At 44.8% G+C, this 24,145-nt stretch overlaps 1 protein-coding gene across 5 annotated transcripts in view; it reads left to right on the top strand.

Moving 5' to 3' along the window:
- EFHB (EF-hand domain family member B) overlaps window positions 1–24,145 on the top strand; it is a 65,519-nt gene that overhangs the window by 10,153 nt on the left and 31,221 nt on the right. For all 5 annotated transcript variants that reach the window (NM_001206608.2, XM_059884987.1, XM_059884979.1 and 2 more), the window contains exons 2-6: window positions 7,183–7,245; window positions 8,414–8,557; window positions 9,591–9,771; window positions 12,104–12,214; window positions 19,458–19,587. In NM_001206608.2, the coding sequence (NP_001193537.2) occupies window positions 7,183–7,245; window positions 8,414–8,557; window positions 9,591–9,771; window positions 12,104–12,214; window positions 19,458–19,587 (629 nt within the window). The remainder of the gene's footprint in view (window positions 1–7,182; window positions 7,246–8,413; window positions 8,558–9,590; window positions 9,772–12,103; window positions 12,215–19,457; window positions 19,588–24,145) is intronic.

Here is a 24,145-nt window from a genome sequence, read left to right as displayed (position 1 = left end):
TCCATGTACTTAATACGGATATAAAAACATGAATGATTAAATAAATAGTAAGGAAAGAGAGTTTCCTTTCAGTTTAATTCCAGTTAATAAATGTAGATGAAATGATGGAATTAAAGAAATGACAATTTGGCAACCATCACAGTAGCAATGGTTTAGACAAGAATCATCAGCAGATGTTAGAACAGTAGGTAAAAGTTTAGGGACTTCCCTGGCGATCCAGTGGTTAAGCAGCTGCCCTTCCACTGCAGGGGTGGCCAGGTGGGGCTGGCGAGGGGGCAGGTTCGATCCCTGGTTGGGGAACTAAGATCCCACACGCCGTGTGGAGTGCCAGGTTTAGTGAGGGACTGCATATTTACAAAGAATATTTTTTTAATTTGTAGTAGATCCACAGTGTGTTAATTTCTGCTTTATTGCAAAGTTACTCAGTTATAAATGTATGCAGTCTTCTTTATATTCTCTTCCATTGTGGGTTATCACAGGATATCGAGTACAGTTCCTGTGCCATACAGTAGGGCCTTGTTTATCCGTTCTACAGGATAATTATTGATGACAAACTTTACCGAGGAGAAACCTAGCAGGCTTTATTCTTTAGGGAGCAAAGCTGACCCCACCAGTCAGCGGACAAGTTGACCGCGTTTGCTCCCTGAGGAAAAACACAGCGTTCTTTCTGTGATGTCCCTGACAAACATGTATAACTTTAATCATAAGAGAACACTAGTCAAACCCAAACTGAGGCACAACGAACAAAATAACTGGCCTACACTCAAAAAACGTCAAGGTCACAAAAGACAAGAGAACATTAGGAACCGTTCCCAACAGAAGAAGACAGCGGAGACCGGAGACGTAAAGGCCGTGCGCGTGTGCTGGGCGCCGCGGCACCGGGGCCTGACCGCCTGGGGCCCGCTGGGCAGGGGGCGTAGGCGCAGGGGCGCCGGCTGACCGCCTTGCCCCGGGCGGCTGCGGCGTTCCTTCTGCAGGCTGCGCTCCCGGCGACACAGCCTGGCAGGGACCCTAGAGCAGAGCCGGTTTGCCCAACGCAGACCCCGGGACCACGCCCTGGCCTTGCCCGAGTGTTCCCAGAGCCGTGCTGTGATCCAAGGCTCTTCCTTCCTAACGCCTCCCCCTGCCCTCCCTTCACAGGGAACCTCCCTGCCCACCCTGCGCCCCCCGCTCCCCGCATCTGTCACAGATGTTCTGCTTCTCAGAGGAACGAACCAACCAGTCATCGCTCTGCCCCTGGGTTTGCTCCCTCTGCTGGGGCCCCTGGTGTTTGAATGAGGTCTTTACAGTAAATACTCTCCGGAGTTTTGTGGCCTGTAGTATTTTTTTTTTAAAGATAATAAACCACGAGGAAAAAGAAAATAAAAGAGGAGACAGCAGTTTTAAAATTATCAACATGTTTTGGAAAATAGGAAGATGGCGATATGGCCACTGATTTTGCATGCGGAGGTGAAATCTGCCAGAAATCAGGTAGTCATTTCTACCTGAAATGATCCTATTTGCCTGGAAAAAGCCCCGAGAAGCTCAGCCCGCGCAATGAGATGTAGTAAAGCTGGTCCCCTCCTTCGCCCCCGTCTCCCACGATTCCCACCTCTCCGCGCCAGCTCGTGCTCCCTGCTACCGGATCCGTGGATTTATTTTCCCAGAGTGGCTTTTGGAATCAAAAGACACCAAGCTGAAGATAAGGCAGGGGCCAGAAAGGAAACTCGCACCTTCTGTCTGCGGTTTCCCCAGCGCAGCCCGGGCGGCCAGAGGCAGGGTGGGGACCACCCTCTCAGCAGCAGGCAGGGTGGAGAGACGGGGCATAGCGGATCAGAGGAGAGACCTGCTTGGGTTCAGTATCCGCCGGTATGTGGGCCGAGTAACCCTGTCGCTCAGCCTCACCGTGCCTCCGTTTGCTCACGACGGGGATGATAACAGCATCTACCTCCTGGAAATCATCCCGAAGTGAACTAACACGCAGGAAGCCCTGAGAACAGCACAACATAGATGCTGTGCTTTACAATCGGATTTCCACCGTTACTATTCTCTGGAAATTCTGAACTCTACTGAGGACTCTACTGAGATAAAGGCAGCCTCGTCATCTGATCGCTTTACAGGAAAGTCCAAGACTCAACAAGCCCTGTAACACAGCCATCTCTGGGGAGCCGGAAACTGGGTGAGGATCAGAGGCCAGCTTGAAGGGAGGGGCCAAAACAAGCAAACAGAAGACCCAGACAGAACAGGGAAAAGGTAAGCCCACAGGAAGTTAGTCCAGAAGTAAAAGAGGTTGCACTTGTAAGACAAGATTGGAACCTTTAAAAGAATAGCCAAGGAAGAAGGAAGAACATTTTAGAACATAATATAAGGTATTTGGATAGTCTAAATAAACATTTAGCAGAGGATTGGAGGATGCAGTCAAAGACATCTAGACATGAACGCAAATGCCCTGGAGGCAAAAGGGAGAGCCTCAAAGTGGATCATGTCCCGTTTCTCAGGTTGGGGGGTCACTAGTACCAGCTGAGCACCCCCCCCCCCGACTTTAGAGCTGGGGAGGAGAACTTAAGGTGGCCATCACAGTTGCTCCTATTTTTCAGTCTGTTTTTGGCTGCCCCGGGTCTCCGTGGCTGCACGAAGGCGTTCTCTGCTGCAGTGAGCAGGGCTGCTCTCTGGCCGCGGTGCAGCTCCTTGCCGGGAGCACGGGCCCTGGGCCTGTGGTTGCACAGCTGAGGTGCCCGGCTCCGCTGCTCCAAGGCGCCTGGGATCTTCCTGAGCCAGGGCTCCAATCCGTGTCTCCGGCATTGGCAGGTGGATTAGCAAACACGGAACCACCAGGGAAGCCCCTGCTCCTGTGTTCTGGCCTGGTTCTGCATACACTTCGGCTCATTTTTATTTCTAGCGCTCCTGTAGCTGTTTGCCTTCTATTTGACACTGTTTATAGACTTTTTGATAACCCCTCATTGCTTTCTTTTGCTTAATAAAGCAATACATACTAAAATATTGAGAAAACAACACAGAAGAAAATAAAAGCACGTGCAAGTTCACCACTGCAGCCATGAAATGAAGACACTTGCTCCTTAAAAGGAAAGCTATGACGAATCTAGACAGTGTATTAAAAAACAGAGACCTCACTTTGCTGACAGAGGTCTGTCTAGTCAGAGCTATGGTTTTTCCAGTGGTCATGTATGGATGTGAGAGTTGGACCATAAAGAAGGCTGAGCACCGAAGAAAGCACCAAAAGCACCACATACTTTTGAACTGTGGTGTTGGAGAAGACTCTTGAGAGTCCCTTGGACTGCAAGGAGATCCAACCAGTCCATCCTAAAGGAGACCAGTCCTGAATAATCATTGGAAAGACTGGTGCTGAAACTGAAACTCCAATATTTTTGCCACCTGATGCGAAGAATTGACCCATTGGAAACGACCCTGATGGTGGGAAAGATTGAAAGCAAAAGGACGACAGAGGATGAGGTGGTTAGATAGCATCACCAACTCAACGGACATGAGTTGCAGCAAACTCCGGGAGATTGTGAAGGACAGAGGAGCCTGGTGTGCTGCAGTCCACGGGGGTCTCGAAATCAGACATGACTGAGTGACTCAACAACAACAAAAAGAAACGTCACCACTCAGAAATGGCAATCATAGCTCACAACTTGTTGTCTCTGCGTTATGTGCGTATTGCCAACAGAGATGTGAGTCTGTGAATTTGTACAATACAAATTTATATCTCTGTTTTAAATTCATGTTGTCTCATGAGCATTTAAAATGGTTTATATACATGGTTATATACATGGAATGGTTTAAACCATTCCATGATAGCATATCATTTGAAAGTAACATATTTTATTTAACCATTTGCCTATTGTTGCATATTTAGCAGTTTATTTATACAATTAAGACCGAAGTTCATTTTGTTTGTCTCTTACTGCGCCACTTGAGAAATCAGACAACAGATTTTCACCAAACTTGGGGAGTATGTTTGGGATGCGCTCAAATACACAGATTCAAAATGTAGGCTATGAAGAAAAGAGTATATTCATGTCTTGGAACTTGACAGAGAAACAATAGGGAAGGGAAAATAATTTTCCTTCTACCTTTCTGAGCTCTAGGCTAGAACCTTCTGTGACGAAAGACATTAACAAGAGAAAGACAAACATGTTTATTAACATGTATACCTCATATGTACACGGAAAAAACCCAGGAAAACGGAGGAAGCCCAAGATGGCTCAAGACACCACTTTAAGTACCATTTAGCTAAGACAAAAAAAAGATGTTAACAGAGAACTATTTCAGTATCCTGTGATAAAGCATAATGGAAAAGAATATTTTAATAAATATGTATAACTTAGTTCTTTTGCTGTACAGCAGAAACTAACACAACATTGTAAATCAACTATACTTCAATTTAAAAAAAAAGTTCATGTAACTATGAGAAAAACAAAAAAGAATTGGTGCCAAAAGAAGGCCAGCTGCGGCAGGTGACCAGGGAGGGCGTGGTAAGCAAGGGGAAGGCTTATTACACAGCTTACACTGGTATCTTCGCCATTGATAAAGGTGTCTGGACATTTAGATTCAAACTTCTCTTCCTCATACAGGGGAGGAGACATGTTTACAGTGATGTCTTTTGCAAAATGCATGCAATCCTTACAAAAGGGCAACTTCTACTCCATTTTCAGAGCTTCTCTCGTGTCTGCTATCTATTAAAGTGATTGGTTCAATGTAATCCTTATGCCAAAGAGGCATATTTGGGGGTGGTGAGTTCTGCATCCTTCATACCTCAAGCTGATGCGCAGTCATCCTTGAGAACGACTGAAGTAAGCAGAGCTCTGTGACTGGCGGAGATGGACACGTGTGTTACGATGACTCCACAGACGGAAATCAGATACGATGGCTTCCATCTTTGTGCCCCCGATCAAGTGACCTGAGGACATTGAAACCTGATTATAGCCACTGATCTGGGGTCACACTGCTTTCCAAGTGGGCAGCTCTGGGAGGATAGCAAGGGTGTTTTTGTCCAATGAAATGTTTGCACGATGGAAACCTGGAGTATCTGCTGTCAAACACTCGAAGGGAAGTGGATGAGGGACAAGCAGACTCAGGCCATGGACCGATGGGCCTGTCAGTCCAGCCGTCCTTCCTTCTGTCTCTCTAACCGTCTGTCATCTGGACAGTAGCTGCCTTGGGTGTCCCCAGCTTTATGAAGTAATCTTTCCATTAAATATTTAAAAGAATGGCTGGCACTCATGTAACATGTATAGTAAGAGCAACTTTATGTTCCCTGATACTGCTGGGATTTCTTATAATTTCCAGCTGAATTAAAAAATTACTTGTATCTCAAAATTAAAGGAAATGGAAAAGGTCACATATGTCTTCTCTCTTTTTCCCACCCTCTTCAGCTCAAGTTAGAGCACAGTCCCTCTCCTTTTTCACACAGGACTCTTCTCCCTTTGTGCAGTTATAAGTAGAATTTACTCCAGGTCTGGCATTAAGGCTGGGCTGTGTGTCACTGGCCAGCTCTCATCCTGGGTCCCTGGCCTCTGACCTCACTGTTTCATCTTTCCCTCCATTCACTTTTCGCTCAATTTTTCTTTCCTTTCTTCCTATTTTATTTTATGTATTTATTTATTTTTTGTGCCATACCATGCAGCATGAAGGATCTTAGTGTCCCAACAAGGGATCACACTTGTACCCCTGTGTTGGGAGCACAGAGCCCTGACCAGTGGACCATCAGGCAAGTCTCCTCTCAATCTGACTAGTCATCTCCCTTAATCCTTCCTTAGTCTGTCCCATCAGGAGTTCCTACTTGCTTTGTTGTTGTTGCTTTAGTCGCTCAGGTGTGTCCAACACTTTTGCAACCCCACAGACTGTAGCCCGCAAGGCAAGAATACTGGAGTGGGTTGCCATTTCCTTCTCCAGGGGCTCTTCCTTACCCAGGGATAGAATCTGCCTCTCCTGCATCGGCAGGCAAATTCTTAACCACTGAGCCAGGAGGGAAGCCCCATTCTTTGGCAAAGCAGTTAAATTCTCTGTCTGAGCATGTCTGTGGGCACCCTCTTTTGCACTCAGATGTCATCAAGATACTCTCTTAATCTTGTTGGTTCTCCTTCTAAGAGGAATTCTGCAGTTAACGTTCATCTTCATAAAAAACTCCCACGTATTCATCTGTATCCATCTGTCTGTGTTGTCACCCAGCCATCCCTCATTTATCTGATCAGTCTACTTCTGTACAGTCATCCCTCCACCCAACTCTCAGCCTCTCTGCTTTTCCCCGATTCTCCCCAGCCCCCTCCAGAGACCTAGAACACTCTTACGGGAAGTTTCTTTCTCTCGGTTTTTTAAAGAGAAACTTATGCTTTGCAAAAATAGCTATCAGCTGCCTTGAAATGATAAAGGGGAAATAGATACGAGATGCATGGCTGGGAACGAGCAGTTATAATCTTTGCTTGGGCAAGAGAAGGACAGATAAGACCCAGATTAGAAATAAGTGAACAAAGCCAAGTGACGTTAGGACCATTCACAGAAGGAGCTTGGCCGGGGGGGGACACGTTCTTATATATCAAAAGCCAGGGTGTTGGCGGAAATATACCCGTAATGCAAGCACACGCATGCACACTCAGAAATGCTTATTGTTTGTGTTTAGCTTGAATTCGGTCACAGCCCCACTGTACTGATGATAATAAAGTGAAAGTGAAGTCGCTCAGTCGTGTCCGACTCTTTGCGATCCTGTGGACTGTAGCCTACCAGGCTCCTCCGTCCATGGGATTTTCCAGGCAAGAGTACTGGAGTGGGTTGCCATCTCCTTCCCCAGGGGATTTTCCTGAGCCAGGGACTGAACCCAGGTCTCCTGCATTGCAGGCATATGGTTTACGCTCTGAGCCACCAGGGAAGCCCGTGATGATAGGACAGCTGATACTTAACCTGTGAACTGTGGCAAGGTATTTCTGAGAGTGGAGTCCCTTAGCAGGCTGCAGAGTTCAGAAACTGCAAAAAAAAAAAAAAGGTAAACTCAAAATATACATAGCGCCTAATGTTTGTATTTTACCTCAGGATGGTTTTAGATCTGGTATTTGTTTTTCCTGTTTTTCTTTTTGTGTTAAGTAGTTGAAGTGTTAGAAGCATAGGCCAAATTGGAAATACATTGCTTTCTTCAAAACACCCTCCCTGTACCTTCACAATGACCGATTACTGCTCTTCTCTCCTTAGGCAGGGAAAGTTCTTCCGATTGGATACAGAGCTGCAACCTGCTTGACGGAAAGATTCCCCAGGGTGAGTGTTTTCAACATGCATTTGTGTGAATCTAAGATAAACAGCATTCTACATTCCTTATGAGAGTTGCATAACTTTAATGTGGTCCATTTGGATTTTTTTTTTTTTTTTACTATAAGACCTTCTGTTGAGTTGAATGAGGAAATGAAAATCCCAGGCTTACAATTTCCAGCTCTATGAAAACTACTGGAGTTTTCCATTTATTTAGATTGGAAATAGTCTTTTATGGTATTCTTCCTAACCTAAATACTTCCCGGTTGCTTTCTAAATGTGACTTATTTTTATTGGAGTATAGCTGATTTCTGATGATTTCTGATGTTCTGTTAGTTTCAGGAACACAGCAAAGTGAATCATTTATATATATATACCTATATCCACTCTTTCTTAGGTTCTTTTCCCATGAAGGTAGAGTTCCCTGTGCTGTACAGTAGGTTCTTACTGGTTACCTATTTTATATATAGCAGTGTGTATACGTTAATCCCAACTCCTAATTTATCCTCCACCTCCTTTCCCCTTTGGTAACCATAATTCTACATCTGTGACTCTTTCTGCTTTGTAGATAAGTTCATTTTATCATTTTTCTAGATTTCAGATATAAGGCATATCATGATATCTGTCTTTTTCTGTCTGACTTACTTCACTCAGTGTGATAATCTAGTGTGACATTTTCTAGATATAAGGCATATCATGATATCTGTCTTTCTCTGACTTACTTCACTCAGTGTGATAATCGAGTGTGACATTTTCTAGACATAAGGCATATCATGATATCTGTCTTTCTCTGACTTACTTCACTCAGTGTGATAACCGAGTGTGACATTTCCTAGACGTAAGGCACACCACGATGCCTGTCTCTCTCTGACTGACTTCACTCAGTGTGATAACCGAGTGTGATTAAGGCACATCACGATGCCTGTCTCTCTCTGACTGACTCTGTGACAATCTCTAGGTCTATCCATGCTGCTGCAGCTAAAGATAACTTTGAAAATATGCTGTTTATTTCCATTAAACAACTTTCAAGATGCTTTATTACTGGGTGCTGGAGCTCCCCAGTACTTGTTATACTCATGTAATGAAAGATGTTCCTTGATTGGTATAGATCTGTCTTGCTGATATCAATCAACTGTATTTGATGATTCATTCTATTTTCTTCTCTCACTGTTGACAGCTAATGACCCCACCTGAGGCAAAAAAATTTTTCAACTTCAGATACCCACCTGCTGGAGCCGAAAGAGTATTTTACGGCAGAGCAAATGATCCTCAAATCGCACCTTCCTTGACACACGGAATAAGGTCGAAAATTTCGATACCGGTAACTTCTTCTCTGTTTTTCCCTGTATGTTATTCACTTCCAAGGGGGGAAAATGCATAAATGAAGTGTTAGTGAAATCATCGCTTCCAACCTCCTTCCCGCTCTTAATGAAAAATCCAAGCAGCAGTAGGCAAGACAGTGAGTGCGGGAAAGTCAACGGCGTAAGCTCCAGACTGCGTATTGTCCCCTTGGATGATACAAGCTGAGCCGCACTTCATTTTCCCACGGTAAAAAGGGGTGGGCTTCCCCGATAGCTCAGCCGGTTAAGAATCCGCCTGCAATGCAGGAGGCCCCAGTTCGATTCCTGAGTCAGGAGGATCCCCCGGCGAACAATTCCTGAGTCGGGAAGATCCCCTGGAGAAGGCCGAGGCTACCCACTCCAGTATTCTTGGCTTCCCTGGTGGCTCAGCTGGTAAAGAATCTGCCTACAATATGGGAGCCCTGGGTTCGATCCCTGGGTTGGGAAGATCCCCTGGAGAAGGGAAAGGCTACCCACTCCAGTGTTCTGGCCTGGAGAATCCCAGTCCAGAGTCGGACACGACTGAGCACTAACACTTGCACTTTCATGGTAAAGAGAGGTGCTGTCAAGGTTCAGTAAGGCATGGCGAGGACAGAGGCTGGGTGCCGCTGGAGACCTCAGCGCGCTGGTGCGGGCACTGTGTGCACCCGGGGTGTCCGTGTTATCTGCTCCGGACTGAACAGACAGTCCCGGGGCAGAAGGCCGGCTCTTGCAACTGCAGGAAGCCTGTGGGGCTCTCGTGGCTCTTGTGCTCATCATTCCCACTCCTCTGGAATATTCGAGCTGCGAACCAAGGAGCTGCCCTCATAAACACTTTAGCCTCAGTGAAAAGTCACGTTTTGACGCGTTTAAGCTGCACAGTCCCAGTGTGATGGTGGGTTTGAAGGTGAGCCAAGGCAACGATCATGAAATGCTTTTCCACTTTCATATTCTCTGCTCCCTGGCTGTTGAGTTTCAATGTTCAGATTTCTTTCTTTTTGGTTGTTACATCTTTGCTTTGTATGACTTCTTTAGGCAAAGGTATTGATCAACCCACAGCCTATAACAACGTTTCAACAGAAAATGAAAGATAAAAAGGAGTCAGTATATTTTAGCAATCAACGGGCACCGTTAGGAAAATCTCATGATCAGACACCAGGATTGCCTAAAGGCCTGGACATACTCAATACGACATTTGGGACGGCAATCGTCAGAGGTAGTGAAAATAAGGGGTGGGAGGGAGTGGATAAAATGTTTTCTTAGAAAATGGGATTCAGTATCCTGTTGGGGTTTATTTAGTGCTGGTGCAGATGATGTCAAGAATGAAAGACAGGATCATAGCAAGAAAGTTACTTTTAGACCCAGAGGCCTTCGAGTGTGTCAAGGCCGTGTGTTCAGGCCCTGAGTTCAGGGTTTGGAGAGGAGGTTCAGGGCGCAGAGCAGAGATGGAGCAGACACAGGAAACAGACTCAGGAACGCCGATGCTGGGACCAGCTGTGAGGGCGGCCATCCTTCCTCCTGGGCACCTACTGCTGGGTTTTATTTCCACCAAGGCCTCTGATATGCTTGTAACTCTCAACTCTTTTTTAAAATTTTCTTTTTAAATTGAAGAACAGTTGATGTACAAATGTTTTGTTGATTCCTGCTGTACAGCAAGCTGACTCAGTTGTGCATGTAGATACATTCTTTTTTGTGTTCTTTTCCATCGTGGTTTACCCCAGGAGCTTGGATATAGCTGCCTGTGACATGCGACAGGACTTTGTTCCTTATCCAACCTGTTGTAGCAGCTCACATCTGCTAATCCGAAACTCCCAATGCTTCCCTCCCCCAGACCCCTCGCCCTTGTCTGTTCCCTAGGTCTGCGTATAACTCTCAACTCTTTATGAAACTCGGTTTCATACAATAGACCACGGAACAGATAAGTTTGCTGAATGCTGCGTACAACACTCATTCATACCGGTCCACGATGTGTACTTGCTTACTAAGCGAACAGGCAGCGTCAGGGCAGACTCCTCTTTCATCTGGAGAGGGGGTGGCGCATGTATCTCCACGGCCGTCTCTCCTCTGCCTCCCTGCCTCTTGCCCCTTGGGTACTGTCCTGTAAACCTTCTCACTCTCTGCCTTTTTAGGTCCGTTACCCTCCCCCTCCAGATATCATTACAGGGGACCTCAAACTCTGTCTTTTTAGCATCCTGCTGAGAGAGGTGCTTCTCTCTTTGTCTTTCTGCATCCGCTGAGGCTTTGCTCCAGGAACCTTATCTTTCTTACCAAAAGGTCCATTAGGATGTTTTTCCGTTCACATAGTAGTATCTGTTCTGGAGATAAATTATGCCTTTGTCTTTGAAGGCAAAATCTGCAGTTGTACTTTATTATCACATATAAAGTTAAAATTTGTTAATATTTGAAATATTAAAAATGTATTTTAGAAGAGGTCATTTAAAGATGAATTAAAAAGCTGTGTGTAATAAATACATCAGTAGTTTCCAAAATAACTCTATGGAATTGATTTCAATATTTCAGTAAATTTACAACTTTAGAAACAATAAAAAAATAGAAGAGGTAAAATATCTTTTTTCCTTTTAAATAGGTTAAAAATTGTATTTAAGCAGACAGAACATTATGGAATTACGGTACTTATAACTGCTCTCTAGGATTAGTTCATTTAATATGAAAAGTACTCACTTATGTATATAGTAAAAGGAATGCTCCAGAACATGTGTATGTGCATTAATAGGTGTAATGGTTCCTACATCAGAAGAGAAGTACTGCTTTACAGGATTATTCTGAGCAGGACCACCTTCCAATATTCTTAACGGTTTGTTTACAGACCCCAATTCTTGGCATACAGTCCAAAAGAAAGAAAACACCTCAATATGTTGTTAGGTACAAAGAGAAAACTGCAAATGGAATTATATTTCAAAATCATTACAGGAAACAATAAAGACAAAATAATTCGCTGTATATAAAGCCAGGAACTACCAGTCCTGGGAAAGCAGCTATTCAACAAAGACCTCCTAGCTCTAGGTTTGGGGCCAGAAGGAAGAAGAGTATCTTCCCGATGCCAGTGATTTCCCTGGCACCTTGGGCCAGTTAGATGGATATTCGCAGCTACAGATTCAGGATGCGCGCTATAGTCTATAGCTGCCCAAATTTGCATCAAGGCATCCCCACAGGGCACCAGGGCTTATGAAGCTGATTTGTGATTCAAATTTGCCTAGATCATCTTGGAAGTCTGGAGCATACTAAAACAAAAATTATCCTGAGATTCTCAAAACTGGGAAATTAATTGGGCTTGGCATGTGGCTCAGGACGACCAAAGTGGTTAACATTCTTCAGAACTCTAGGGAGGGAGCCTGTTCAAGTGGGGGTCCCTGAGACCGTAAGGCCTGGGCTGCTCCCGTCTCGGCCGTCAGTCTCTGTGTTGCTGGCTGCGTGCCCCTGTAACTTATGCACTCAGCACACCTAGATTGTCATGTGCTCTAGTCAGTTTAAATGTTACAAAGAGATGAAAAGTAGCTTAAAACTGATTTCATTCATTCTTTCTTCAGAAACGTCCGCTAGAGATATGGTGAATCCACCGAAACCCTATAAAGAGGTATTTGAAGAAGCACAGGCAGGCCATGATCTGTATGTTGTATCTCACAACGATTATTTTGTGGGTAAGTTTCCTCTGGTGTAAAACAGGAGAATATGACACTCAGACTTGTGAAGAGGGATAGGGAGATGATGAGGTTAAAGATGAAATGCCTGGTTGTGCTATAGAATAATTCTAGTAATGCATGCTAAGTCACTTCAGTCCTGTCTGACTCTGTGTGACCCTATGGACTGGGGCCTGCCAAGCTCCTCTCTCTGTCCATGGAGATTCTCCAGGCTAGAAGACCAGAGTGAGAGGCCATGCACTCCTCCAGGGGATCTTCCGACACAGGGATTGAACCCGCGTCTCCTTTTGTCTCCTGCGTCGGCAGGCGGGTTCTTTACCGCTAGCAACATCTGGGAAGCCCAACTTATAAGCTTACAAACCCTGAGAGCTGGGCACATATACCCTTTTAATATGTGTGAAAGTGTATATCATTAAAACAACGAAAAGAAGCAGTGAAGATGAAATGTTATGTAGTCTAATCCTGTGTGAGTGGATTTAGGCTTAAAAAAATACCATTCTTATTCAAATATCAAGATTATTCTAAGTGCTTCACTTTATATGAGGAATATTAGTTACTGGTCAAGTGTAGAAATTTTCAGATCATGAAGTTTAAGGCATTGCTTACCACTGATTATCTTTCAGACCTTGAATATTTTACTTATCATCATCTATTTTAAATTTCTTAAATAGGTAGGGATGATAATGTTGTGCGGATGAAGTGAGTGCCTGCAAAATACCAAGCATGGTGTCTGGAACATAGGTAGGGCTCAGTAATACTAGTGTTAGCATTAAGTGATTGTGACTAAAAGTAGCTTATTATTAGAACTGGGGCTTCCCAGGTGCCGACGGTGGTAAAGAAAACCTGCCTGCCAATGCTGGAGACATAAGAGACGTGGGTTCGATCCCTGGGTCAGGAAGATCCCCTGGAGGAGGAAATGGTAACACACTCCAGTATTCTTGCCTGGGAAATCCTATGGATGGAGGAGCCTGGTGGGCCCCAGTCCACATGGTCACAAAGAGTCAGACAGGACTGAAGCGACTCAGCTTGCGTTACTAGAATTATTCTATAGCATAACCAAAAGGCATTGGATGTTTAAGTGCTGTAAGTTACAAGTTAATTGTTGACCTGTGTGAGCTAAGTAGAATTTTGATCTAACAGAGGATTGAGAATTAGACTCTAATACCCGTCCTGAGATCAGCCCTGGGATTTCTTTGGAGGGAATGATGCTGAAGCTGAAACTCCAGTACTTTGGCCACCTCATGCGAAGAGTTGACTCATTGGAAAAGACTCTGATGCTGGGAGGGATTGAGGGCAGGAGGAGAAGGGGACGATAGAGGACGAGATGGCTGGATGGCATCACTGACTCGATGGACGTGAGTCTGAGTGAACTCCGGGAGTTGGTGATGGACAGGAGGCCTGGAGTGCTGCGATTCATGGGGTCGCAAAGAGTCAGACATGACTGAGCAACTGAACTGAACTGAACACATCCTGAGAATGGAGAAGGGCGTGGCAAGCCCACTCCAGTATTCCTGCCTGGGAAATCCCATGGACAGAGGAGCCTGGTGGGCTCCAGTCCAGGGGGCTGCAAAGAGAGGAACATGACTGAGCAACTGGGCACACTCTCATGTCCTGAGAGGGTGGATGGGTTGCGCCTGATTCACCAACTGGTCAACTGCCGAGGTCCAGCCCCAGCTGATCCAGGGTATTCGAAGGGGAGATGGCTTTGGTGAGTACACTGGCTTTAATTAGATATTAATTAGAGATGTAAAGAGTAATAGGATGAGGATAGCTCAGTAGGAAAATTCAGTGGAGAAAAGAGGCTGAGTAGCTTGGTTTACGCGGGAAACCAATAAAACTTCAAGACAAGAAGCTTGCACCACTTACGTAGGCTGCAGGCGTCCTTCCGTTCTCCCGAAGGAGAGGAGACACTGAGGCCTCCCCAGTCGGATCTTAGAAGCCCAGGCATAATTAGTAAGCATGGTGGGTTCTGCGCTCCAGATGGAGACTCAGCCAGAGTTTGAGAGAGAGAGCGACATGGGGAGACCAGTATTTCGAGAAACTGATCCCAATTCTTTATTTTCCATGGTCTACTTTTATACACTGAGATGTTATGCAAAAGTCACATGGGGTCAGCAGTCCTGACTTTTATCAAAGTCAGGTGCTTCATACAAAGGTATACAGAGGTCTTAGGGGTGTTACATCATCTTCTGGCCAGGGGGCCTGCTGACAATTTATGACCCTCTCCTTGTGACAGCGGTCAGTCAACCAGGACACTTATTTCTCCAGGGGTGATTATTCTTAAAAAAGACTCCACCTTCCGAAGGTACCAGATAAAGTTACATTCCTATAGGGTGAGGGTGTAGTGGGTTTTAATTAAGGAAAGAATTTACTTAGCCTAAGGTCCAACGTGATTAATATCAAAGGTTAATACTTATTTCTTCTATATATTCATTAATGTGTATAAGGGCAGGGGATGTGGAGTCTTAGCAACAAACATTGGCTCAACAAATGAAAAACCCTTCACCAATACAATTTCTAATCAGCCCACTATACTTATACTAATAGTTTTCTAACTTCTCTAAAGAACCTTTTTTTTTAGAAGGTTTAAAGCATCTCGTGCCTCTCACGGTTGGGAGGCTGTGAGCAATCACATGTGGCCGGACAAGCCTGTCAGGCAGGCTAGAGAACCTTCAGAGGAGTTTGTAGGTTGAAACACTCCTGTTACACCCAGGAATTATTATTAACTGGAGCTCTAAGTTAACTCCTTCTCCGAAAGAGGTGGTGGGGGACAGCCCCCCGTAAAGTCAGAGGTGTAGGTGAGAGCACAAAGTAGTAAAGTAGGCAGGCTCTGGTTATGGGGGTAGATGCTCGAGGATTTCCAGGGGGACTCCTGAGGCTCGATCCCGCCTTTGTGTATGTCGAGCCTCCTTCCTCATGACCTTTGCCACGGGTGGAAGTCCTCACGCCGGCTCCCGCAGTCAACCTTAGTTAGAAGCGAGACTCGCTCTTCCAGGCGGTAGGGGCCCCCCTCTCTGTCTTACTTTTCTCCCCACTGCCCTTGGATCCTCTTCCTCTTGAACCTCCTCTACAGCCGGGGCTGTCTCCCAGGCCCTCTGCTCCACGCGAGGCTTCTCTTGGTCTCTGCGGGTCGTTACATGGACCCCGGGTCCCGGGTTGGCTCCGTCTTCACCGTGCTCCGGACCCTGGGCACACGCACTCCAGACCCGGGCCCTGGGTGGGCTCCACCATCAGGTGCTCCGGACCCCGGGCCCCGGGTTGGCTCCATCTTCACTGTGCTCTGGACTGGGCCCTGGGCGGGCTCCACCCTCCCGCCCCGCCCCGGCTCCTGGCCTCCGAAGGGCTCTCTCCCGCCCGTTGCACCCCCACTTCCCCGGTTCTCTCTCCTTTTCCTCCCTCTCGTCTTTTGCCTTTATTCTTCCTTCCCTCTATTTATTGTGAAAATATTTTATTGCTTTTTGGAAAAAGTTTAGCATCGATAGTACTGTCTAACCCAATGCCGTTTAACTGTTTTAAAAAGAACCGTATCAATGAATATATATAGAGACAACCTTTTAGGAGACATCTAAAAAGCAGAAGATATTAAGAAGAGACAGCAGGAATACACAGAAAAACTGTACAAAAAAGATCTTCATGACTGAGATAATCACGATGGTGTGATCACTCACCTAGAGCCAGACATCCTGGAATGTGAAGTCAAGTGGGCCTTAGAAAGCATCACTACGAACAAAGCTAGTGGAGGTGATGGAATTCCAGTTGAGCTATTCCAAATCCTGAAAGATGATGCTGTGAAAGTGCTGCACTCAATATGCCAGCAAATTTGGAAAACTCAGCAGTGGCCACAGGGGTGGAAAAGATCAGTTTGCATTTCAATCCCAAAGAAAGGCAATGCCAAAGAATGCTCAAACTACCGCACAATTGCAGTCATCTCACACGCTAGTAAAGTAATGCTCAAAATTCTCCAAGCCAGGCTTCAGCAATACGTGACCCGTAAACTTCCAGATGTTCAACCTGGATTTAGAAAAGGCAGAGGAACCAGAGATCAAATTGCCAACATCCGCTGGATCATGGAAAAAGCAAGAGAGTTCCAGAAAAACATCTATTTCTGCTTTATTGACTATGCCAAAGCCTTTGACTGTATGGATCACAATAAACTGGGAAAAATTCTGAAAGAGATGGGAATACCAGACCACCTGATCTGCCTCTTGAGAAATTTGTATGCAGGTCAGGAAGCAACAGTTAGAACTGGAGACGGAACAACAGACTGTTTCCAAATAGGAAAAGGAGTACATCAAGGCTGTATATTGTCACCCTGCTTATTTAACTTATATGCAGAGTACATCATGAGAAACGCTGGGCTGGAAGAAACACAAGCTGGAATCAAGATTGCTGGGAGAAATATCAAAAACCTCAGAGATGCAGATGATACCACCCTTATGGCAGCAAGTGAAGAGTAACTAAAGAGCCTCTTGATGAAAGTGAAAGAGAAGAGTGAAAAAGTTGGCTTAAAGCTCAACATTCAGAAAACAAAGACCATGGCATCCGGTCCCATCACTTCATGGGAAATAGATGGGGAAACAGTGGAAACAGAGTCAGACTTTATTTTTTTGTGCTCCAAAATCACTGCAGATGGTGACTGTAGCCATGAAATTAAAAGACACATACTCCTTGGAAGGAACGTTATGACCAACCTGGATAGCATATTGAAAAGCAGAGACATTATTTTGCCATTAGACATTACTTTGTCCATCTAGTCAAGGCTATGGTTTTTCCAGTGGTCATGTATGGATGTGAGAGTTGAACTGTGAAGAAAGCTGAGCACCGAAGAATTGATGCTTTTGACCTGTGATGTTGGAGCAGACTCTTGAGAGTCCCTTGGACTGCAAGGAGATCCAAAAGGAGATCCGTCCTAAAGGAGATCCGTCCTAAAGGAGATCAGTCCTGGGTGTTCATTGAAAGGACTCATGCTAAAGCTGAAACTCCAATACTTTGGCCACTTCATGCAAGGAGTTGACTCATTAGAAAAGACTGATGCTGGGAGGGATTGGGGGCAGGAGGAGAAGGGGAAGACAGAGGATGAGATGGCTGGATGGCAACACCAACTCGATGGAGATGAGTTTGGGTGGACTCTGGGCGTTGGTGATGGACAATGAGGCCTGGCGTGCTGTGATTTGTGGGGTTGCAAAGAGTCGGAGATGACTGAGAGACTGAACTGAAAATACCTTTAGCAGTTGGATGAAACTGAGTATAGATTTTAAAAATATTTAATTATGCATTTAATTGAGGTGTTGTTTAGTTATGATGTGTTAGTGTGTGGAGCGCAGCAAAGTGCTTCAGCCATACACACGTCGGCTCTTTCCCACTATGTCTTATTACAGGGAATTCAATGTATTTCCCAGTGCTGTGCAGCAGGACCTTGTTGTTCGTCCATAATATATATAAGATATAATTTGCATCTGCGGGTCCCAAACTCTCAATCCAGTGTTTCTTTATATTTAGAAAAGCTCTCATGGACTATAACATGGCTGAAATTATTTTCATTTTTTGATTTTTATAAAAGTTTCACTAGCCTCTTGAAAAGAAATAGAATCCAATCCTTTAAATATCTGTTTTTACAGAGAATGAAAGTGTTTCATTTTTTATTATAAAATGTAAAATAATTGTCGAATGTAAATATCATGGAAAAAGGGAGAAAAAATAAATGTAACCCTGAAATCCCATTAACCAGAGGTCACCACACCTGATATACCAAGCATCTTTCTAAGCCCATCCACTGAGCTATTGTCTTCAGTTAAATGTGATAGTAATCTCCAGTCTTTTGGGGAAGCTGCTGTATGCATTTAAATTTTTTTACTTAAAATGATGTGTCAAGGACACAATTAATGACGACCTCTTTAAGTATACCTAATTTAAATTATTACTAAAGTTGTATTTTCTTTTATAAAATGCAAGCTGCATAGGGACTTCCTTGGCAGCAAGGGGTGTGGGTTTGATCCCATCTCAGGGGGCTAAGATCTCACATGCCTCGCAGAGTGGCCAAAAAATTAAAAAAAAAAAAATCCAGGCTACATAGAAATGTATAAAATACAAAGAAAATCTTCTAAAATCCCCAGTCACAGACGATAGTTTGATGTATGTTTTTCTTTGCCGTTCAGAGAGGAGTGTATGTGTTTATGCTTGTCTTTTCAGGTCAGTTACCAATATTAAATTTTTCAGTGTTATAGAAAGGTATTGTTCATCTATTTTTGTGAACACGGTTCGCTTCTTTAAGACTCAGCCCTGGTTTCTGAAGCTCTGACTCTCAGAGCCCGCCGCCCGCTGAATCGCGCCCAGCCCGCCCTCGGCCCGCCGCGCCCGCCGGGTGTGAGACTCCCATCCCCGCATCCTCCCCAGTGACGAGCTTTGCCAATCTTTAGTTTCTGCTCAACTGAGAGACGAATTGTGACTGCGTACTATTTTGCTTCCATCATTTGGGTCACTAGTGAGACTGAATAGCTTTTTCCTTATCATTTCATAAGCTTTTGTGTGCATGCATGCTCAGCCGTGTCTGACTCTTTGCAGCTCCCTGGACTGTGGCCTGCCAGGCTGCTCTGACCAGTAACCTAGCTCACCTCTGGTTTCAGTCTTGCTTTCTTATCTATAAATAGAGAACTAACACCACATCATACTTGAAAAAAATACAGTATTAGATCTTAAAGACCTCCCTGCTGGGTTCTCAGCCCTCAATCACCCTTCAAACGTCTCTGCGATTAAGTGATTATAATGAAATGTGAGGGTTGTAATGCAAAAATCTTAGTGAGAGCAACTCTAAAATACCAGCCTCTCGGGGCTTCCCCGGTGGTCCAGGCTAAGACTGGGGCTCCCTCTGCGGGAAGTGGGGGCGGGGAACAGTAAGAGAGCGACCTCTCAGATCTCGGCGGCCAAACGCCCCGCAGCACTTCCCCTGATCTTCAGAATCTCTTTAACGTCGATGGGCCTGAATTCTGCATTTGTATGTCGTTCTCTACATCATCTTTCTACTTTCCGAGAATCTACTCAAGGAACTCTCGCTCCACCGTCTCCCAGCTCTCGTGGGAGAGTGCCTCTGTCGTCTGTTGGGAGTTCCTGCGCTGTTACAGTTTCCCACGCTGTTAGGGTTTCACTCTTTCTCCCACTGGCATATTCCTTGTTACTGAGAACATCATGTGCCTCTTGCATAAAGCTGTGTTGCTTAAGTCAGAAGTCTTCCCTTTTCTTGTCTTAGGAGAAGCAAAGAATCGGAAGTATGACCCGTCAAGTTTTCATAGATTTAACTTGTATGGGATCCCAACACCACATTTTAATGATGGACGAAATATGGCAAAAACTTTACACTGGCTTCATGAGCTACAAATGTAAGTATGTTGTGTCTTGGAACAAGTGTTAGATAAATGGCATATAGACTTAAAAAGTAATTAAATTTGTTTTTTTAAGGGGTAAGGCATTGACATGGTTCAAACATAAAAATAATATAAAAAGATACACAGTGATATGTCTTCTAAACTATCCAGTTCCCCCAAGATCACCATGATACTGTTTTTTTTTGTCTGTTTTTGACCATGTGGCTTGCAGGGTCTTATTCCCCCACCAGGGATCGAGCCCAGGCCTCTTGCTGTGGAAGCACAGAGTTCTAACCACTGGACAGGCAGGGAATTCCTTGTGTGTGATTCTGAAGTTACTTCATGCCTTTTCAGCAGATAAGAGGACTTCCCTGGTGGCTCAGACAGTAAAGCATCTGCCTACAATGCAGGAGACCCAGGTTCAATCCCTGGGTTGGGAAGATCTCCTGGAGAAGGAAGTGGCAACCCACTCCAGTATTTTTGCCTGGAGAATCCCATGGACGGAGGAGCCTGATAGGCTACAGTCCATGGGGTCGCAAAGAGTCAGACATGACTCAGCAACTTCACTTTTAGCAGATCAGAAGACATACATGATTTTTTTTATCTGTGGGACCCACCCTACTACGTTCCTTAAAGATCGTGGACTTCGGGTAGACTGTCTCTACAAGGACAGCATGTAATTGACATGTCATCTATCCTTCAGCTTCCTTTAGTAGTTAGGTGGGCACCTGAGCGTCTGCCTGAACTCTTACAAACTGCGACCTGTTTACACTTGCATTCTACACTTGACTACTTTCCTAAGATATTAAAATAAGTTTCCTTAGTTTTTCGTTTCCTGTTTTATATCTAAGGCAACAAACAAAGTAAAAGCCTCTATTTCCTACTATGCTGAAAAACATCAGAGGATTGAAAATGCTGGTGTAGTGGGTTAAATAGTGGCCTTCAAAGATGTCCACGTTCTAATTCCAAGAACCTGTGACGGTTATCTTCTATGGGAAAAGGGTCCTTGTAAATGCAATTCAGTGAAAGCTCTTGAGATCATGTTGGATGATCTGTGCATGTGTGCTGAGTTGCTTTAGTCATGTCTGACTCTTTGCGTACTGCAGCCCTCCAGGCTCCTGTGTCTGTGGGATTCTCCAGGCAAGAATATTGGAGTGGGTTGCTGTGCCCTCCTCCAGGGGATCTTCCCCACCCAGGGATGGAACCCGGGTCTCCCATGTCTCCTGCACTGGCAGGCAGGTACTTAACCACTAGCACCGCCTGGGAAGCCCTGGATGATCTGGGTGGGGCCAACACCCACTAGCAAGTGTCCTAATAAGGGAAAGGCTGGGGGAGACCCCACGTCCAGGGTAAGAGAAACCCAAGTAAGACGGTAGGTGCTGCGAGAGGGCATCGGAGGGCAGACACACTGAAACCATAATCACAGAAAACTAGTCAATCTGATCATATGGACCACAGCCTTGTCTGACTCAATGAAACTAAGCCATGCTGTGTGGGGCCACCCAAGATGGGTGGGTCATGGTGGAGAGATCTGACAGAAATGTGGTCCACTGGAGAAGGGAATGGTAAACCACTTCAGTATTCTTGCCTTGAGAACCCCATGAACAGTATGAAAAGGCAAAAAGATAGGATACTGAAAGAGGAACTCCCCAGGTCAGTAGGTGCCCAATATGCTACTGGAGATCAGTGGAGAAATAACTCCAGAAAGAATGAAGGGATGGAGCCAAAGCAAAAACAATACCCAGTTGTGGATGTGACTGGTGATAGAAGCAAAGTCCAATGCTGTAAAGAGCAATATTGCATAGGAACCTGGAATGTCAGGTCCATGAATCAAGGCAAATTGGAAGTGGTCAGACAGGAGATGGCAAGAGTGAATGTTGACATTCTAGGAATCAGCAAACTAACGTGGACTGGAATGGGTGAATTTAACTCAGATGACAATTATATCTACTACTGTGGGCAAGAATCCCTTAGAAGAAATGGAGTAGCCATCATGGTCAACAATAGAGTCCAAAATGCAGTACTTGGATGCAATCTCAAAAGCGACAGAATGGTTTCTGCTTGTTTCCAAGGCAAACCATTCAATATCACAGTAATCCAAACCTATGCCCCAACCAGTAATGCTGAAGAAGCTGAAGTTGAACGGTTCTATGAAGACCTACAAAACTTTTTAGAACTAATACCCAAAAAAGATGTCCTTTTCATTATAGGGGACTGGAATGCAAAAGTAGGAAGTCAAGAAACACCTGGAGTAACAGGCAAATTTGGCCTTGGAGTATGGAATGAAGCAGGGCAAAGGCTAATGGAGTTTTGCCAAGAGAATGCACTGGTCATAGCAAACACCCTCTTCCAACAACACAAGAGAAGACTCTACACATGGACATCACCAGATGGTCAATACCAAAATCAGATTGATTATATTCGTTGCAGCCAAAGATGGAGAAGCTCTATACAGTCAACAAAAACAAGACAGGGAGCTGACTGTGGCTCAGACCATGAACTCCTTATTGCCAAATTCAGACTTAAATTGAAGAAAGTAGGGAAAACCACTAGACCATTCAGGTATGGCCTAAATCAAATCCCTTATGATTATACAGTGGAAGTCAGAAATAGATTTAAGGGCCTGGATCTGACAGATAGAGTGCCTGATGAACTATGGATGGAGATTCGTGACCTTGTACAGGAGACAGGGATCAAGACCATCCCCATGGAAAAGAAATGCAAAAAAGCAAAATGGTTGTCTGGGGAGGCCTTACAAATAGCTGTGAAAAGAAGAGAAGTGAAAAGCAAAGGAGAAAAGGAAAGATATAAGCATCTGAATGCAGAGTTCCAAAGAATAGCAAGGAGAGATAAGAAAGCCTTCCTCGGCGATCAGTGCAAATAAATAGAGGAAAATAACAGAATGGGAAAGACTAGAGATCGCTTCAAGAAAATTAGAGATGCCAAGGGAACATTTCATGCAAAGATGGGCTTGTTAAAGGACAGAAATAGTATGGACCTAACAGAAGCAGAAGATATTAAGAAGAGGTGGCAAGAATACACAGAAGAATTGTACTAAAAAGATCTTTATGACCAAGATAATCACGATGGTGTGATCACTCACCTAGAGCCAGACATCCTGGAATGCGAAGACAAGTGGGCCTTAGAAAGCATCACTATGAACAAAGCTAGTGGAGGTGATAGAATTCCAGTTGAGCTATTCCAAATCATGAAAGATGATGCTGTGAAAGTGCTGCACTCAATATGCCAGCAATTTTGGAAAATTCAGCAGTGGCCACAGGACTGGAAAATGTCAGTTTTCATTCCAATCCCAAAGCAAGGCAATGCCAAAGAATGCTCGAACTACTGCACAATTGCAGTCATCTCACACGCTAGTAAAGTAATGCTCAAAATTTTCCTAGCCAGGCTTCAGCAATATGTGAACCATGAACTTCCAGATGTTCAAGCTGGTTTTAGAAAAGGCAGAGGAACCAGACATCAAATTGCCAACATCCGCTGGATCATGGAAAAAGCAAGAGAGTTCCAGAAAAACATCTATTTCTGCTTTATTGACTATGCCAAAGCCTTTGACTGTGTGGATCACAATAAACTGTGGAAAATTCTGAAAGAGATGGGAATACCAGACCACCTGACCTGCCTCTTGAGAAACCTGTATGCAGGTCAGGAAGCAACAGTTAGAACTGGAGACGGAACAACAGACTGGTTCCAAATAGGAAAAGAGGTACGTCAAGGCTGTATATTGTCACCCTGCTTATTTAACTTATATGCAGAGTACATCATGGGAAATGCTGGGCTGGAAGAAACACAAGCTGGAATCAAGATTGCCGGGAGAAATATCAATAACCTCAGATATGCAGATGACACCACCCTTATGGCAGCAAGTGAAGAGGAACTAAAGAGCCTCTTGATGAAAGTGAAAGAGGAGAGTGAAAAAGTTGGCTTAAAGCTCAACATTCAGAAAACGAAGATCATGGCATCTGGTCTCATCACTTCATGGGAAATAGATGGGGAAACAGTGGAAACAGTGTCAGACTTTATTTTCTGGGACTCCCAAATCACTGCAGATGGTGACTGCAGCCATGAAATTAAAAGACACTTACTCCTTGGAAGGAAAGTTATGACCAACCTGGATAGCATATTGAAAAGCAGAGACATTACTTTGCCAATGTCTGTCTAGTGAAGGCTATGGTTTTTCCTGTGGTCATGTATGGATATGAGAGTTGGACTGTAAAGAAGGCTGAGTGCCGAAGAATTGATGCTTTTGAACTGTGGTGTTGGAGAAGACTCTTGAGAGTCCCTTGAACTGCAAGGAGATCCAAAAGGCGATCCATCCTAAGGGAGATCGGTCCTTGGTGTTCACTGGAAGGATTGATGCTAAAGCTGAAACTCCAATACTTTGGCCACCTCATGCAAAGAGTTGACTCATTGGAAAAGACTCTGATGCTGGGAGGGATTGGGGGCAGGAGGAGAAGGGGACAACAGAGGATGAGATGGCTGGATGGCATCACCGACTCAATGGAGATGAGTTTGGTTGGACTCCAGGAGTTGGTGATAATCGGGGAGGCCTGGTGTG

The sequence above is a fragment of the Bos taurus genome, chromosome 1 (genome assembly GCF_002263795.3).
Source record: "Bos taurus isolate L1 Dominette 01449 registration number 42190680 breed Hereford chromosome 1, ARS-UCD2.0, whole genome shotgun sequence".
Lineage (NCBI taxonomy): Eukaryota > Metazoa > Chordata > Mammalia > Artiodactyla > Bovidae > Bos > Bos taurus.
The sequence above is the reverse complement of the archived record's forward strand: the minus strand, read 5'-3'. Positions and strand labels throughout refer to the sequence as shown.